The 17,881-nt window shown below is 31.6% G+C and overlaps 1 protein-coding gene across 2 annotated transcripts in view; it reads left to right on the forward strand.

The window, feature by feature from the left end:
- Positions 1-17,881, forward strand: part of LOC143048189 (adhesion G-protein coupled receptor G6-like) — a 71,107-nt gene that overhangs the window by 31,880 nt on the left and 21,346 nt on the right. For both annotated transcript variants that reach the window (XM_076221720.1, XM_076221719.1), the window contains exons 9-12: positions 10,085-10,265; positions 13,544-13,662; positions 14,219-14,286; positions 16,874-17,031. In XM_076221720.1, the coding sequence (XP_076077835.1) occupies positions 10,085-10,265; positions 13,544-13,662; positions 14,219-14,286; positions 16,874-17,031 (526 nt within the window). The remainder of the gene's footprint in view (positions 1-10,084; positions 10,266-13,543; positions 13,663-14,218; positions 14,287-16,873; positions 17,032-17,881) is intronic.

Here is a 17,881-nt window from a genome sequence, read left to right on the forward strand (position 1 = left end):
ATCACTTGGCGTCCGTCGTCTGTCGTCGTCTTCCCTTCTAAAACTACTGGGACAAATAAAAAAAAAAAAAACTTGGCCTAAATCATCCTTAGGATATTTAGTTTTTAAAAAATATCCAGGCTGCAATGGCTAAATATCGAAAATGGGGGTAAAATGCCATTTTTGGCTTATATCTCTGAAACTAAAGCATTTAGAGCTAATCTGACATTAGTTAAATGTGCACCAGGTCAGCATCTATCTGCCAGATGCATAAAAAAACTGCCTGTTGGGTTGCTGGGTAACCAAAACAGAGACTTTTGTCATGAATTCTATTTTTGTCTATATTAAATGCGTGTTTGTTTTAATATGTACGTAGACCAAAGTGAGCGACACATGCTCTTTAGAGCCTCCGGTTTACTTAGGATGTATTTATATTATCAATAATTATAAAAGTGGTTGATGTACGATAATTGTTTGATTGGTGTTTGCCTTAAGACCGTACTGTGATCTGTTATCTATATTCATACAAAACATGACTATGAAGATGATTTGTGTATGTATTTCTAGTCTCCATTGATTTACCATGTTTATCATTTGTATATCACTGTTATTTGATTAAATATCAACTTCATTTCAAATCTATGGTTTTATTTTCTTAATGATTATGAACCAAAAGAAACCAGCTCAACGCATTGTATATGTATAGACAGAACGTTAATTCCTGTTTAGTATGTTGTGTGTTGTTGGTATCCTTTTCATGGTTTATTTACGATACGTCGGAGTTATATTGTTTGTCTGTGCTGTTAGTCTTAGTCAGGAACCCTTGTCCAATCCTCTCTCTGTATAAGAACTTGCAATAATTCAATCAGGAAACCACAACTATCTGTTTTTTGTTCCTTCTTAATATGGGTCTTGTATGTTTCATTAGTCCGATTTCACACAAAAATGATGTTAAACTTGAAAAATATTTGTAAAAAAGGTCCGAGACCACAATTATTTCGTAGTGTATTTCTTTTAGAAGATAAATGAAAATAAAAAAAATCCCACCTGCGCTTTCTCAATGAAATTTTTACAGTGTGTTGTACTACTTTTGGTACAAATTATATCAAAATTATAGAAAACTTCATCTGCTCTAACTCAAAATATGGACAATTTTATGTTTAGGGCGTCTTGAAATCTTTTGACTTCCGAAGTGCTAATTTGCAACCTTTTTCAGCTGGACCAAATCACTACTTTCCTTTAAAATTCTGAACCCAAATTTTTTTACAGTGTAATTTCACCCCCTTGTTGCAATTTGAGGCATTAAACATGGTGAAATAAATTTGGAAGAGGTATAAAAATTAATGGCAAGTAACCCACTGTTAACACTAGGGACTATATTTGTGAACAACGAAAATCAAGGGACGACAATTGTGGTCTCGGACCAGAAGCAATATTTGCATATTTTCCGAATTCTATAAAATAACATATGTCTTCACGGTTAAATGATACTTTAGACACTCTTTAAGTTCATATTTGGTGACAGCCAAAAGATACTTAAGATATACCATACCTTCAATCGATAGCCAATACGATTGAACTTTCATATTCAACTCGACTGAATGATGCTAAAGTAAGTGTATTTTTTAACTCCGACCTTCAGCCAATATAGTATATCGTCATATTTCTATAACGACTCGATGATACCTACCTACCTATCCTCTTCGCTTCTGGCGGAGCATAAGGTCGGGCACAAGCTCGATGATACTTAAGGCATTATATACCTTCAATCACAGTACACTATGGTTGACCTGCAATGCATTCAGCTCAATGATGGTTTATGCATACCATAGCTGTTATTGTATTCTCTCACTGCAATTTAAGGGCATACGATACAGTTACAGGGGAGGTAATGACGTTGCTAACGTAAATTAATATTTTCGCCACGTCAAACTATGACTTATCGGGAAAAGATTCAGTTTTCGACTGATTTTTATAATTCAAACTTATTTGACTTCAAAACGAGTTCATGGACCCGTCTTTTTTAAAACGCCATTTGGTTTGATTACGTAAGAAGATTATGTGTGCTAATTTTCAACGTAAATAGTGCATTTTGTTTTAAACTATACAGCAATCAATGATGGTTTTTTTCCTACATTTGAACATTTGATGAATATGAGTTATTTCTGAATAAAAAACCTATAAATTTTTAGGATACTTATAAAATATAGAAATTACAAATTATTTAACAAAAACTAATTTGTGTTTATCTTTTAAAACAAAAAAGTTATGTCTGTCTTTCGAAATGGCTAACACGGCCACAAATCCTCATTTTACTCAAAAAGTAGCATATGAAGGTATATTTTTTTATTACATATTTGATTTAATCAGGAAAAATATTTATCAAAATGTAAATACGGGATCAAAACTGTATCGTATGCCCTTAAGTCCTGTATAGGTAACTGTCATATGCATTTCGGCACACTGATGCTTAAAGCCTCTTAAAAAGCCAATATCGGGATTGCTTAGTAAATTTGAACTATAGGATGATATTTATACTACGAAAATATAATATTGGCTATATACTTCTGAGTATCTCTTATTACTTAACAGTTAAAAGAATGAACGATGCGTAACTGAAAATGTTTTTAAAATTTGATCAAAATCGTTGATTCACTTTAAGAAAAAAACATCAGCTCCATTACGCGCTAAGATCAAGTTTGTATCATATAGTTATTCCATTCAAAGTGTTGTTTGCCTAGTTATGAATACGGTCAGACTCATATAAAAACATCTTGCGTGGTATTGATCACGTACAGTACAATTATTAACATAAAATAAAAAATAGCGATATCAACCATAAAAATTCTATAAATTTTCTATATTACGTGAAACAATACTGGTACTGTTATTAAAACAATACAAGGGACTAACTATTCCACCGCATTAGATTACAAAACTGCTTTAAAAGGATCCATTACTATATAAAAAATATGAGACTAACGTAAATTTTTAATCAAAAGCAAAGTAAACAAGCGTATTTTTTCTATGAAACATAATATTATTATCGTAAGTTTTATAACGCGGTAAAAAACTACGGTTATATTAACCTTGTAGCAAACTCATTATAGATTTAGTGCTCCAGATTCGCGTATCGTCTAGAAGAGATTCATCAGTAACATTCAAAGTATACTAGGCTTAGCTTAAGTACTTCATGTAAAGAGGTAAACAATCGTATATTGTACATGTAGCAAAGTAAACTAGCGCAATTTCATCAGTAGCAAAGTATACTAGCGTCAAATTTGGTATGGAAAAAAGAAGGTTAGCACAAGTTTTAAAATGTTGCAAAGTAAACACGCGATGAACCTAAGTAAATGCAAATGTTTAATTTAGTAGCATAGTAAACTTAAGTGAATATCTTTGTTTTATCATTTATTTTGAGCACATCTTTTACTAGGGTAATATAACCAGTGAATTAAAGGCATATAGGTTACAATTTGTAAACACAGCTGTTTACCACGATTCTTTTGGGGAGAAATATAATTTTCATAGATAATTTGTTTTGTTTAACGTACTGGTTCCCATATATGATCTCTTTATTTCATAACTTGGGGATGATTCCAGGATAAATATACTAGAACTTGGTAGAGACAAGCATTTATTTCTAATGAAGACCCACGCAAATGGACGGGTAGTTCAGAATTTAAGTATTAGTTTTACCTCTTGAAGTTCGGGGAATATAAATGATGAAAATAACTGCATAGACAAATGCTTTGACCTCAGAATAAAATAGAAGTACATATCAACTTTCCAATCTTGGAAATATTTTTTTTCTGAACGTTCATAGTAAAAGAAGCACTGCTTTAGCTGTAATTGGAGTTTTTATGGCACATTATATTGTCTATATTTACAGAAATGTAACTAACAGATATAGAAAGATGTGGTATGAGTGCCAATGAGACAACTCTCTATCCAAGTAACAATTTATAAAAGTAAACCATCATAGGTCAAGGTACGGCCTTCAACACGGAGTTAGTCTTTTACAATATAAAATAAACATTTGTTTTCATTAGAAAAAATATTAATTAAACCAATATGCAAGAGATTTAGTATGCAGATAGAAAGTTAAATCACAAAAATACTGAACTCCGAGGAAAATTCAAACCGAAAAGTCCCTTATCAAATGGCCAAATCAAAACCTCAAACACATCAAACGAATGGACAACAACTGTCATATTCCTGGATATTCCAAATAACTGTTACATATATTAATTGACCCGTAGGCACTCAATTTCTCACACAATCTAATGTTTCATTAAATTAGGAAATTAATTACAATTAGTTGATCCCTCTCAAAATCTTTTCTAACATGTGCCACAGTGTCACGCTTCTAATGTGTGTAGTCAAGACACGAGCATATTGATATGTGTATCACAAGTTAATATGTTTATACTTATTTATAGTCGTTTACAATAACAGCTTGTTATGTACACAACATATTAATGGTTAACTTATTAGTTGTTATTAGCTTTTACTATCCTGTTAATCCTACTGATACTTTTTAGATTGGTACTTTATGTATTTGTCTCCTTGTTTTTTTTTTTTTTTTAATTTGTCTCCTTGGTTTTTTTTTTAATTTGTTTTGTTAGATTTTTGTTTTTACGACGCGATTTTCCATTTGTTTCCTCTAGTATGGAACTGCTACAACACTGTCTCATGTAAGAGTAATAATTTAGCTCCCAGAAATAGATAATTCCCGCGGCACGCAGTAAAGCGTGAATTTATTGTCTTCTCGGTAAGGTATTTCCGAGGCGTATGAATTTTTGGCGCCAAAAATTGTAGTGGTAAATAGATATTTATATGAGTATCACTTCTAGCCTTGCGTTCGTACTGTGTACATCAAATTTTTTCTGAGTGCCAGTTCCTCATAATGGACCCCATGGACGTTGAAACTAACGTAAAAAGGATAGTTGGAGAAGAAATTCAAAGGTCTCAAAATGATTTTTTAAGCAAGTTAGATGGACTATTCACATCAAGATTGCAGGCATTCGGCAACCAACAAAAAGAGCGTTGGGAGGCGCAGATGTGTAAACTTCAAAGTGACATTTTAACGGCATACAAATTCCAGAAAAAGAGCTGTGAAGACCAGTTCAAGTTCAACAAGAAGATGAACGCGACATTCAAGGAAGCAGAATCTTGTTTGGATTCTTCAGATGACAAGTCCGCTCACGCTAAACAGAGAATTTGTGAAGGTATAGAACTTTTAGCTTATCGTCAAAAACTAGTTAAAATGGCTGATTCGTGTGAACATGGTTGGAGAGCAGTCCAAGAATACACTTCAAATTCGCTGGCCAATCATTCGGAAGACGACAGGAAAATCATGAGGGCAACATCGCGTGCAGAGAGAAAGGCGAAGGTAGAAAAATCCAGAAAGAAGCGTTCAACTCCATATTCTAGACCTTCAACTTCAGCAGATAATGGTAACAACAGTGGTGGCTCTAAGTCAGCTATGAGGCCAGGAGTGTGTTATAACTGTTATAAACCAGGCCATTGGCAGTTTGAATGCCCAGAAAAGAATAAGAAGTTAAGTACACATAGTAATTTATTGTCATATAATGATGTTTATGGAAATAGTAATTCTTTAAGTTTTTTCATTGATGAAAGTTTAACATTGAAAACAGCTCATTTAAACAATGCTCACTTACTAGACTCCGGCAATGATAGTATTTGTTCACTCAACCGTGAGGAATGTGTAGATCAATTGTCTAGACATTTAAATACACCCACTAAATTGATCAGTCCCGTAGGTAAACTCAGCTTATCGATACACAAATGGAAACAAGCGGGTGCGACTGATTATATTTTACAGGTAATAGAAAAGGGTTACGGTATACCTTTTAAAGTACTTCCAGAAAATGTATTTTTGCCTAATAAATAGGTGTCAGTAAAGGGAAAATTTTATACAGAGCAAAACTGGTTGCTTGTATTGTTGGACAAATTATTTCAATGCAAGTTGTTTTTGGAAGTCTGGTAAGACTAAGGACAAGGGAATTATACCAGTGTATAGTTCTTAGAGCCAGTTGGAAGTCACTGGTTGCTTTGACAGCTCCAGCAGTTGGTGAGCTTAGATTTTGGTTAAATTCAGTAAATGATCTGAATGAGATGGGTGTGAATCTGCATGAGTCAGATTTGTATGATCTTAAGGCTTATACGGATGCCTCAGATATTGGTTTTGGGGGATTTGTAGTCCCTGCTATTGATAGCAATAGTGCTGAGTCGGTCTGTGACTCTAGCGATGTTCAGAGGAACAGTAGTCTGATAACGCCCAGAAATAGTTTGCACACTGTAGTGGGTAGTTGGGCAGATCATGAGAGTATCAAGAGTTCTACATGGCGTGAACTCGAGGCAGTCAATAGTTCTCTGCACTTGCTTAAAAACCAGACATTACAAATTAATACAGATAATAAAAATGTTACTAGCATAGTATAAAACTGGAATAGGAAAACAGACCTTCAGGTTTTAGCATGTGAATTGCACACATTATGTTTTGAAAATAGTTGTAAAATTACGACACAATGGATACCTAGAGACCAAAATAAAGTGGCAGACAATCTGAGTAGATACTCTGATTGTGATGACTGGGGTATCAGTACTGACGTTTTTAATAGCTTAGATAATATATGGGGTATTCATACAGTGGACAGATTTGCCACAGACTATAACACTAAATGTACAAGATTTAATTCTAAATTTTGGTGTAATTGTACAGAAGCAGTAGATGCTTTTAAGCAAAATTGGAAAGGCGAAAACAATTGGGTCGTCCCACCGCCTAATTTGGCTTGTAAAGTTATTAGAAAATTTTTGGAAGACGAAGCAAACGGTACTTTGTTAGTTCCTTTTTGGAAATCTGCACCTTATTGGGTATTATTGTGTGAATCAAACGGGAATTGTAAACGTTTTATAAACAACAAAAAATTCTTGACAGAAGAGAATTCTGTTATTACAGGGAGAGGTAATAATGGTTTATTTGGGAAACAAGGAACATTAAAGATGCTTGCATTTAAGATAAGATTTGATTGATGTGTTTTTATCTTTGGAACAGGTTTAAACATCGAGCAGTTTGTGCACGAAGCCGTGGAGGACAGTGGAATTGAAGAGGGATATTCGTTACATAATTTAGTGAGGAGTTTATCTACACGGTTACTAGATGCCAGAAGTGAAAGTACTGATAAAAAATATTATGGTTTTATGAAATGGAAAAGATTTTGTATAGAACATAGTTTGCTTTCTTTGCCAGCATCTCCAATTCATATAGCTTTATATTTTGTACATTTATTAGATAATGGTGGTACATTTAGTACTGTTAACACTGCTTTTTACTCCGTTAAGTGGGCTCACGAAATTTGTGGTCAGTTAGATCCAACTAGCAACACATTTGTGCAAAATTTACTCGAGTCTGCTAAGCGAACCGCAAAAAATCCTGTCAACAAGAAAGATCCAGTGTCTAAAGATATTTTAATTGATTTATGTAGTATGTATCAATATTCCAATGATTTAACAGTTGTACGAGATCTTGTCTTGATTTTGTTAAGTTTTAGTGCTTTTCTACGTTTTAATGAATTGAGTCAATTGAAATGCAATGATGTCACTTTTAAAGAAGGTTATTTGGTACTTAAAATTAGGAAGAGTAAGACCGACCAGTATAGAGCTGGAGATGATGTGTTGGTATCCAAGGGGCAGTTTTTAGCTTGTCCTTATTCTATGTTCTTAAGATATCTTGGTTTGGCGAATATTGAAATATCCACAGACATGTATTTATTTTGTCCTTTATATAGATCTAAAGATAAATGTGGTTTGATTAAGGTTAATAGGCCTATAAGTTATACTACTGTAAGAGAATGTATGATAAAGTGTTTAAAAATGATCGCTCCAGAGCTTAATCTCGATTTACATTCTTTACGGTCAGGAGGTGCCACTTCGGCGGCTAATGCAGGTGTTAATGACAGGTGTTGGAAAAGACACGGAAGGTGGAAGAGTGATTCAAGTAAGGATGGTTATGTAGCAGATTCTGTTGCTAACCGATTACAAGTTTCAGAGCATTTGGGTTTATAAATTGTCATTGTGTTCAAATTTTTTGTCCGCTGTTTAGCTGTCATTTATTTGAAGTTTGTTTCGTACATTACTGTGATTAAACAATTTGTCAGTTTTTTCTTTATACTCTATCTTTGTTGTTCTATATACGCAGCGAGCTAGTCAACAAACTTAAGTTTGTAGTTGACTTATTTTTCTTAGATGCTAAGGTACATGAGTATAGAGAAGACTAGATGCTTCCCGCGGCACGCACTAAAGCGTGAATTTATTGTCTTCTCGGTAAGGTATTTCCGAGGCGTATGAATTTTTGGCGCCAAAAATTGTAGTGGTAAATAGATAGTTATATGAGTATCACTTCTAGCCTTGCGTTCGTACTGTGTACATCAAATTTTGTCATAAGCATAAAGAATGCTCAATTTGACAATTGTTAATTGTTAATGGTCTGTTATATATAATTTTTATATATATGGTATGGCTATATAACCGTAATCGGATTTGGATTATATGTTGTCTTATAAATTTTTTATAGCCGTAGTCTTCGGACTAAAACTCCCTTTTATTTAGTTAGATTAAGCATTTTTTGTACATCCACATTTATGTTTTATGAGTGTGGTCCAACACTTGAGTTTCGCATGGCATTGACAAAAGGACGCAGGTTTCCAAATTGGTTTTTCCTGATCGTCCACGAAACAGTATTTTGTGTGTTTTGAATATTGATATTTTGAAGATGATGGCAAATAGTATTTTGTATATATGTTATGTTGTTATAATATTGCTGTATTGTAATAAAAGCGGCAGCTCAGAAAGGATATACGCAGCGAGCTAGTCAACAAACTTAAGTTTGTAGTTGAGTTATTTTTCTTAGATGCTAAGGTACATGAGTATAGAGAAGACCATGTATTACCCGACTAACCCCGCCACAAGCTTTATTTCCCTGTCGTAAGTCAAACGCCTGTAATTCATCAGTTGTCGTCGGCAAAAAAAAAATCAAATGTTATAAAATCTTCAGTTTTAAGTACGTGCATTCCCGAAATAAAATGTGGTGTCAATTTTTCCTTTATTTCTAATTGCAAACATTGCATACTCATCAGGACTAGATAACACTTATTATAGATCGGTTGTTTATCGCGTTATTTATAAACAAGAACTTTTAAATTGTGATTGACAAAATTAGATAAAAACAAAATCCACGTTTCTCTTAATCCCTCTCAAGGACATAATTAACACATTTTATTGAGACGTCGTTAACATGTCATCTATATATGGAAAAATATGTACGATCGGGACAAAGCAATTATTATATAATCATATCTGTTTATGTTTTTACTTGTTATTTTTGTCGTGACAATAAACAGAAAGTTTAAACCTTAATTTACCTTTGGTACTGGCATGAAAATACGGATTGTTTGCGTTATTAAAAATTACTGTTACAAAATGTTAGAAATTATTATAAATTAAGGAATGTATCTCCCTCATGCAAAGCTCTGATTCCTTTCACAGATTTGGCTATACTTTTTGGACCTTTTGGATTATAGCTCTTCATCTTTTATATAAGCTTTGGATTTCAAATATTTTGGCCACGAGCATCACTGAGGAGACATGTATTGTCGAAATGCACATCTAGTGCAGAAAAATTGGCACCGTTAATGTTATTATTAATTATAATTAGATCACTTTATCGTGCAGTATACAAACCATTAAGTTAGACTTTCTATTGTTTTCATGCATTGCTCTCTTCCTTAGAAGATGAACAATATTGTAAAATGCTGTGCTGTCATAATAAATCTTAAGATATTTAATTGCATTCAAATTTATGTAGATTTCTACTTTGTAATACTAGTAGTTGTAACCCTATCACACACACTTTATTTTCTTTATTGTTAATTTTATTCATATTGAATTAAATCGTCTTCCTTTTCATTACTAATTAATCAGTTTTTACTAAATATTACTCTAATTGATGTCTGATTGGCTGTCAATGTGACTTTTTGAAAAATTGGTATTCTCATTTAAGTGAAAGAATTTGTTCTTGCAGCCTACATGTTTTGAAGAATTGGTGTATGTATCTTCTGGGTTAATGATAAATAAAGGATGCACATCATACAGCCAGTGTCTGGAAAGTGAACGTAACAATGCCGATCAGTGCTATGGACAACCAACTGCTCGGTGTAAATTCTGCTGCGTGGGAGAGCTTTGTAATAAACCAGCTTTGAAGGGTCAGTTGATATAACATGTGTTAGATGTGATATGAGTACTTCCGGTCACAATTAAATAATGTATTTAATTTCATCTAATTGGTACATACTTAAATGCAATGATATGTATAAATGTAGTTTAATATAGTGTTATATGGTATTATCTGTAATTCATTTGGCTGTATTTTGTCATCTGTTTTATATACCCACTTGTAAATTATAGGCTTCTCTTTGGCTTTTTTTCAAAATATTACTGTGTAATTATACTTTCATCTATCTAATAGCGATATGTTTGTTAATTTAAAAAAGTCGGTAAGCTCTCCTACATAGCTACCTTTGCAAGTGTACTTTTGTATAATAATACATTTGAAGTAATGAAAACGAAACTACAAAGTGGAGTACTTCTTAGTATCAAACATTCAAAAGTACGTAAAACTTTCGATGAATATTTCCAACTAACTTTAAAACTCTTTGATTAAAACGCTTCCTTGTTTACAGCAACCTTTCAAAGTAGACAACATAACAAAGAATATTTCAAAAACATTTTTGAGTATTTTGATGAAGTTTAATTCAAACAAAAAGCGCTCGGACGCAAACAATTTAAACAGCGTGTTCTTTTTTTTTTTTTTTTTTGGTGCAACTACTTATTTTATGCACTGTGACAAGAAAGAGTCATACAGTCTAAACATACATTTGTAGTTTTCTTCAAGTAAAAGACAATTCGACGGCCCCTGAAAGCAAATATAGTAATACCTTAATTGGGCTTACTAAACATTATCTGCATGCCAGTATTTTGCAAAATACGCGATACTATCTCCAGTAATAACTTTTCTAAATTAGGAAAAGGTTAAGGTTTTGAAATCAAAATACTACAAATGTAGTAAAACAAACTTGATATTTTTGATAAAATAAATTTATAACAAATTTCCAAGGTCTAAATATTCTTTTCCTAGAACGTAAATGATTTTAAATGAACAAAAATAGTACATCATTAAAATCAAAGACGCTAATACAAAAAACAAGTGTATACATCAAACATCTGACAAATATAAACTATTAATTTGGGAGGAACGGAACACTATTGTCACAGAACGGAAATGAATGAAGGACAAACCTTAACGTTCGATACTAACTTTGTTTACAAAAAGAGTAATTTCATATCCTATCGAAATGCTATTGTGTAATTATATACACTTTCATCTATCTAATAAAGATATGTTTGTTAATCTAAACAGAGCGTTAAGAACTCCTACACAGATACCTTTCCAAGTGTACTTTTGTATCATAATACATTTGAAGTAAAGACACGTAACTACAAAGTGGAGTACTTCTTAGTATCAAAAATTCACAGTACTGAAATTGTTCTTCAAATTTATCATTTATAAGAATCGGTAATAAAACATATATAGTATAAATTCAATCCTTAGTGGTATTTTCAACTTTCAATTTAATAGTTTTTACTTCCGATTAAAATTACTAGAAAATCGGGTAAAAGAGCACACGATTGTGGTAACGATCCATCCCCATCGTCTCTGACGCAGCTATAACATAACAGTCTGTCAAATTATGATAACGTCCGTGAAACTTTCGATGAACATTTTCAACGAACTTTAAAACTTTTTGATTAAAACGCTTCTTTCTTTGCAGCAACCTTTCAAAGTAGAAAACATCACAAAGAAACAAACAAAATAAAATAAAATAATTTATTCAATTTGAAATGAAAATGCTCACATTTATATTTATAAATATTTTAAAAACAAAACCGAAAAACAAATGAAAATATATATTTTCATATATATCTAAGACTGTTTTAGTGTTTTGATGAAGTTAAATCCAAACAAAAAGCGCTTCGGACACAAACAATATATAACGTGTTCTTTTCATTTTTGGTGTAACTATTTATTTTATACACTGTGACAAGAAAGAGTTATTCCGTCTTAACATATATACATTTGTAGTTTTCTTCAAGTAAAGGACAAAACGACGGCTCCTTAAATCAAAATACTGCAAATATAGTAAAATAAACTCTGATCTTAATTTGGCTTACTAACCATTATCTGCATGTCTGTATTTGGCAAAATATGTGATACTATCTCCTTATAATAACTTGTCTAAATTAAGAAAAGGTTAAGGTTTTGAAATCAAAATACTGCAAATGTAGTAAAAAGAACCTCTGATATTTCTGATAATTAAAATAATAACAAATTTCTAAGTTTTAAATATTCTTTTTCTAGAACGTAAATGATTTGAAATGAACAAAAATAGTACATCATTAAAATCAAAGAAGCTAATACAAAAAACATTTTAGTGTATACATCAAACATCTGACAAATATAAACTGTATTAATTGGAAGGAACGGAACACTATTGTCAAAGAACGGAAATTAATTAAGGACAAACCTTAAAAGAGGGACGAAAGATACCAAAGGGACAGTCAAACTCATAAATCTAAAACAAACTGACAACGCCATGGCTAAAAATGAAAAAGACAAACAAACAACAGCACACACGACACAACATAGAAAACTAAAGAATAAACAACACGAACCCCACCAAAAAACTAGGGGTGATCTCAGGTGCTCCGGAAGGGTAAGCAGATCCTGCTCCACATGCGGCACCCGTCGTGTTGCTTATGTGATAACAAATCCAGTAAATAGTCTAATTCGGTAGGTCACATTCATGAAAGGGAAGGGGATTGTAGTTACGACGTAAGAAACATATTCGATATCATTTGTAAAACGGTTATTCCATAACGGTCTACCAACTGGTGATGGTGTCCGTAAAGTTCGACACTAATTTTGTTTACGAAAAGAGTAATTTCATATCATATCGTTTTCAGTTTTAATTCATTTACTCTGATCTTACAGTCCTATTTTACTATGATCTATTGTGTAGGCACATCTTTTTCCAAACAAAATAGTTTTAGCAAAGAGATATAAAATACAGAAAAAAAGGTATGCAAGTAATTATCCTGAATACGACTTATATGTTGGTTTAAAAGTTAAACAGGTATGCTATTTATCGAGATAATTTTTCTGTTAAAAATCAATGAATGATGCTTAACATATTTGTAGGGTATGATTTTCCGTCTTACTTTTGATTACCGGTCTTACCTTTTCTTAATTGAGACAAGTTATTAGTGGTAAATAATAACACATATTTTGTCAAATAGAGGCATGGAGGTTTTTTAGGAGGCCAAATTTACGAAACCTTTGGAAGCAGTTTGAACATTTTGTAGTTAACTAATTTTGCATTTTTTTTATATTTTACTTTCATTCCTATTATATACACTAATATAGGTAGATTACACACCTCGGCTTATATGGTAAAACTAGTTGTGAATGCAGACATACCAGATAGTTTATCTAATCCTGGATTGATATTCTACTCAACATTTGTCACTGCTGTTCAGTCTCAGGTGATTATTAACGTTATTTCTTCAAGCATTTTAATTCATAATTTGATCAATTAATCACTTTGACAACTAATACCATAGGTAAGGTGTGTCATGCAAAAAAGGTTGCCTTACGGTTTAAAGTGTTTGATATCCATCACGTTTTTTGGAAGTTTTGATTACACGTAGATTTCTATATCTTTTTTTTCCGCATATGTTTTCACTCACGTGTCTGAATGATTTGGCTAAGTATAGTCTTCTGACGACCATACTTCTCATTTCCTTTTATTGAGTGTTTCTTTACAAATTAAATGGTCAGCTAATCTGTTTAAAAACAGTTACAATCAAGATAAAGACTGAATATAAAAGTGAAACAGCGAAAAAGATTCGAGAACAATATAACACAATCCAAAAGCTACTCACACATAGATTACCAATCTATTCTAAATGGTGTTTTTTTTTTAATTTTTATTCAAATGATATAAAAAGAACAATCATCAGCACTATTTCTCACAAAATCATATTAACTATTTTGTGTATTCTCTATGTAAATTTTTATTATGAATATTGAATAATGTAGATTGACAATTCCCTGAACAACAGAGCTGATTCATTTGGCAGTTTTGTTTCAACAGTTACAGTCATCGAGTAAGTTTTTCTTTTACAATATCAGAGTTTTGAAATTTACAAAGCAAAGATTCTAAAACGATAAATTACAAAACAAAACATAATACAATGTAAAGGATTTATTGGATATTGCTTATTGTTTATTGTCGCAAATAAGCTATATCGCGACGAGAGTTTCTGCACATAAACAAGCAATACAAATGCAAAAATTGTCAATACGTTTTGCACATGTAAGCATATCGTATTGATCAGTTTTATCTCATGTCCTCACAGAAGGTGCGTGGTGTATATTCGTAACACCTCTTGTTCGAATCAATGAATAAGTTAATTTTAGTTGCTTTTCGATTGATACAATGACATTTTTTTTGCAGGTTTCAAGACGTGCTATAATCATAATGTTGTGCTTTGTTAGCATTGACCATGCTTGATAGCAGCATAGTCCACTCCAATTTGGGTCATGCTTAACGTTTTCAACCTTCTGTGATATTTTTGCATAGAAATGTTAAACACAATTGTATTCTATCGTATTGACTCGTCCAAGGTATTATTTAAATACATGTTATAGGTGTAAACTATTCAAATCGTACGTACTGAAAAGCACTATTTTATGCTTTGAACAAGAATTAAATGGCATTATTACATCGAATCTACGTTTTGTTTTAAGGATTGCTGGTATGGTGGTATATTGATATGCATTTAAAATTTTATGTATGTGTTGGTTATAGCGAATATTTGTCTAAAGATTTACAACTGTTTCTTAATTTTTAATTTAATAGTTCCATCTGTCTACAAAACATTTTTACGAATGCATATTTATAGAATATAACGAAAGTTGAAATTGAAATGTGAGTTACATTGATTTAATTCTAAAATTTCAGTTATTTATATTTGAACAGGAAAATTGGTTTATGCGGCTATGCCTTTTTTTGTCCATTACTTCACAGTATCGGATCAATATTAACTAAACATAAGGAAGTTTTCTGTGATTTTCATACACAAAAAACTGGTTTCATCCACAATTTTTTACATAAGGAAATGCCTTTACTTATTCAGGAGTATTTCAGTTACTTTTCATTCGTTTAATGTGTTTGATCTATTGGTTTTGCCATTTGTTAAGGGAATTTCCGTTCTGAATTTTACTTTTACATATATTTTGATAAATAATTTTCATTATTTAAAATCAACTGCATGTATATTTTTGTAAGTGTGCCATCCAAGAGTTCTAGATGTTTATTTTAGCTCTCTGAAGATATGCTTTTTTAAGGATGTTTGTTACTCTGTTAAAAAAAACAAGCTATTTAAAAGAAGGGGACAAAATAGTCCATATGTTTGTTTTTAAGATATAAGACTTTGAAAATTTTACGGAAAATAATTCTTTCTATACTTTTTTATATTATACATTGGCACCATTTTTCTAAAAAAAACAAAATATGAAAAAATAACAAGGGTTTTATAAGGTTTTCAAATATGGCTTTTTAAACTATATGTAATATAAAATTATGTAAATTAGGTGGTAGCGGAGAATTATTTAAGTCGCACTACATGAATAAAACCAGAGGATTCCGAATATATAGCAAAAATTCAAAAACAAGAGAAGCGAAAATTCTTAATATTTGTATTGTTATATAAGTAAAGAATGATACGGATAAGCCTTGGTTTAATGTATCTATCTTTCTGATTTAACGTTTGTCCATTGTGTCTTCTTCTCTCAATTACGTGTTTACTGGAGTTTTTATAGAATTATATAAGAATATAAATATAAAGTGGGTACAAAATACTATAATTATTATCAAATTAATAGTCTATGCATAGTCCGGTCATTAGTACAAAACGGAAGGAAATCTTCAAGAATGATAACTATCTATTATTCGTTAGATCAAGCCTACACACCCAGAAGCTTCAATTTGAAGGAAAAGAGCCAAATGATCTGTAAAATATAGTGAAAGAAAGAAATTCGTCCAGTAGGTTGATGTTTTATAAAAAATCTAATGCCATTTATACGTTTCAATATTTGTATAATGAAATGTTAAGCTAATAGAATAGATATTATATAGGAACTTCTATTCCTCGGTGGTCCAAGATCTCAATATCGGCATACATGAACTAGTCTAAATTACTAATTACAGGAAAGGCGTTATAATCTGAATAAGTCGCTCAGGTGTGCAATAATGTCAGATTATTACATGGCATTTGTCATATCGAATGTATTATAACGAAGGCTCGAGGTATGATATCGAACAAAATGAACTGATACAGACAAGAACTATCTCCACTTTCCCAGGCAAAGTTGGCCGTAGATGGATTTGGCTACTTTTTATGTCCTTTTTGGTTTATAGCTCTTCAACGTATTTTATTCTTATACATCCTTGGCTTTTAAATATTCGACTTTGCGTGTTTCTCATGAAGATCAATCGAAAATAGGGCTTTGTACGCATGACATTGATCACTTGTTACTTTTTTTACTTTGAAAAATACTTTTATTGTATCATTTACAAATTATATTTGTTGGTTTGTTTTGCTTATTGTTTAATAAATTGAAACATTTTAACCAAACATTGTGACTTACATGTTAATTACATGTCTTGGTAATGGTGAGTTAATTTTTCAGGTCTCCAAAAAGGACTATAAATGTAAGAGTAGTGATAACCACAATAGAAGAGGTTGACAGTGACAATCGATCTTCCTTCATTAAAAAACAAATCCCACAATTGTCACACTTGTACTCGCCAGCCTATCCAATACTCAGTACAGATGTTACTCTCCTTGGTAATTATTATTCTTTCATAATTAATCCAGATTTTTAAATAAATAAATCTAAAACATTGGAAAGATATACCGCACTGTTAATTCAATTCAATTCTTTATAACTTTAAGCACATTATGCTTATCAGTGCAATAAATACAAATACATTTTTATAACATAAGATGATATAAGTCATCAGAGAAGCAAATAAATATCAAGTATTGATCACTAACAGTTCGGTCCTATGATTAAGTGCATTAAACAATAATTTACACAAACTACTCAAATCTTTTACATTTTCAGTGCTGATAAGTTGCACTAATTTGAACGAGATGGACGTATATAATAATAAGGTTTACTAAACTGTCACTTTAAGTCTCTATAGCATTCACATTGTAAGACGAAAGTGAATTCATTTTCAGTGGTATTCAAAGTACAAAGAGTACACTTTCTATCTAACATATTTACTCCATAATAACGGTATACTTCATCAAACAAATTATGTGAAGACAATCTAAGCCGAGTGTTATACACTCTAAAATTCATATGTTTAGTTAGATAATTCTGTAAACATAAAGTAATGACAATATATTTAAATAAATAACACTTAGATGAAATGCTTATTTGATCATTCAAAGTCTGTTTTGCTTGACCCTGTATCCTTGTTTTTACAAATAATAATACATTTGTATCAATAATAAAATTGTCTTGGTTATACTAAATCTAAGTTAAATAATAATTGTTGTAGTTGATAAATCCAACAGCCTCTAATATTACAGAAATAAGTCATTATAATGTCAATCTACCATATTCATTTACTCATAATAAGGGTATATTTTGTTTTGTCATTTTTTTGTAAATGTTCTGTAATTC

This window comes from Mytilus galloprovincialis, chromosome 10 (assembly GCF_965363235.1).
Source record: "Mytilus galloprovincialis chromosome 10, xbMytGall1.hap1.1, whole genome shotgun sequence".
Taxonomy (NCBI): Eukaryota; Metazoa; Mollusca; class Bivalvia; order Mytilida; family Mytilidae; genus Mytilus; species Mytilus galloprovincialis.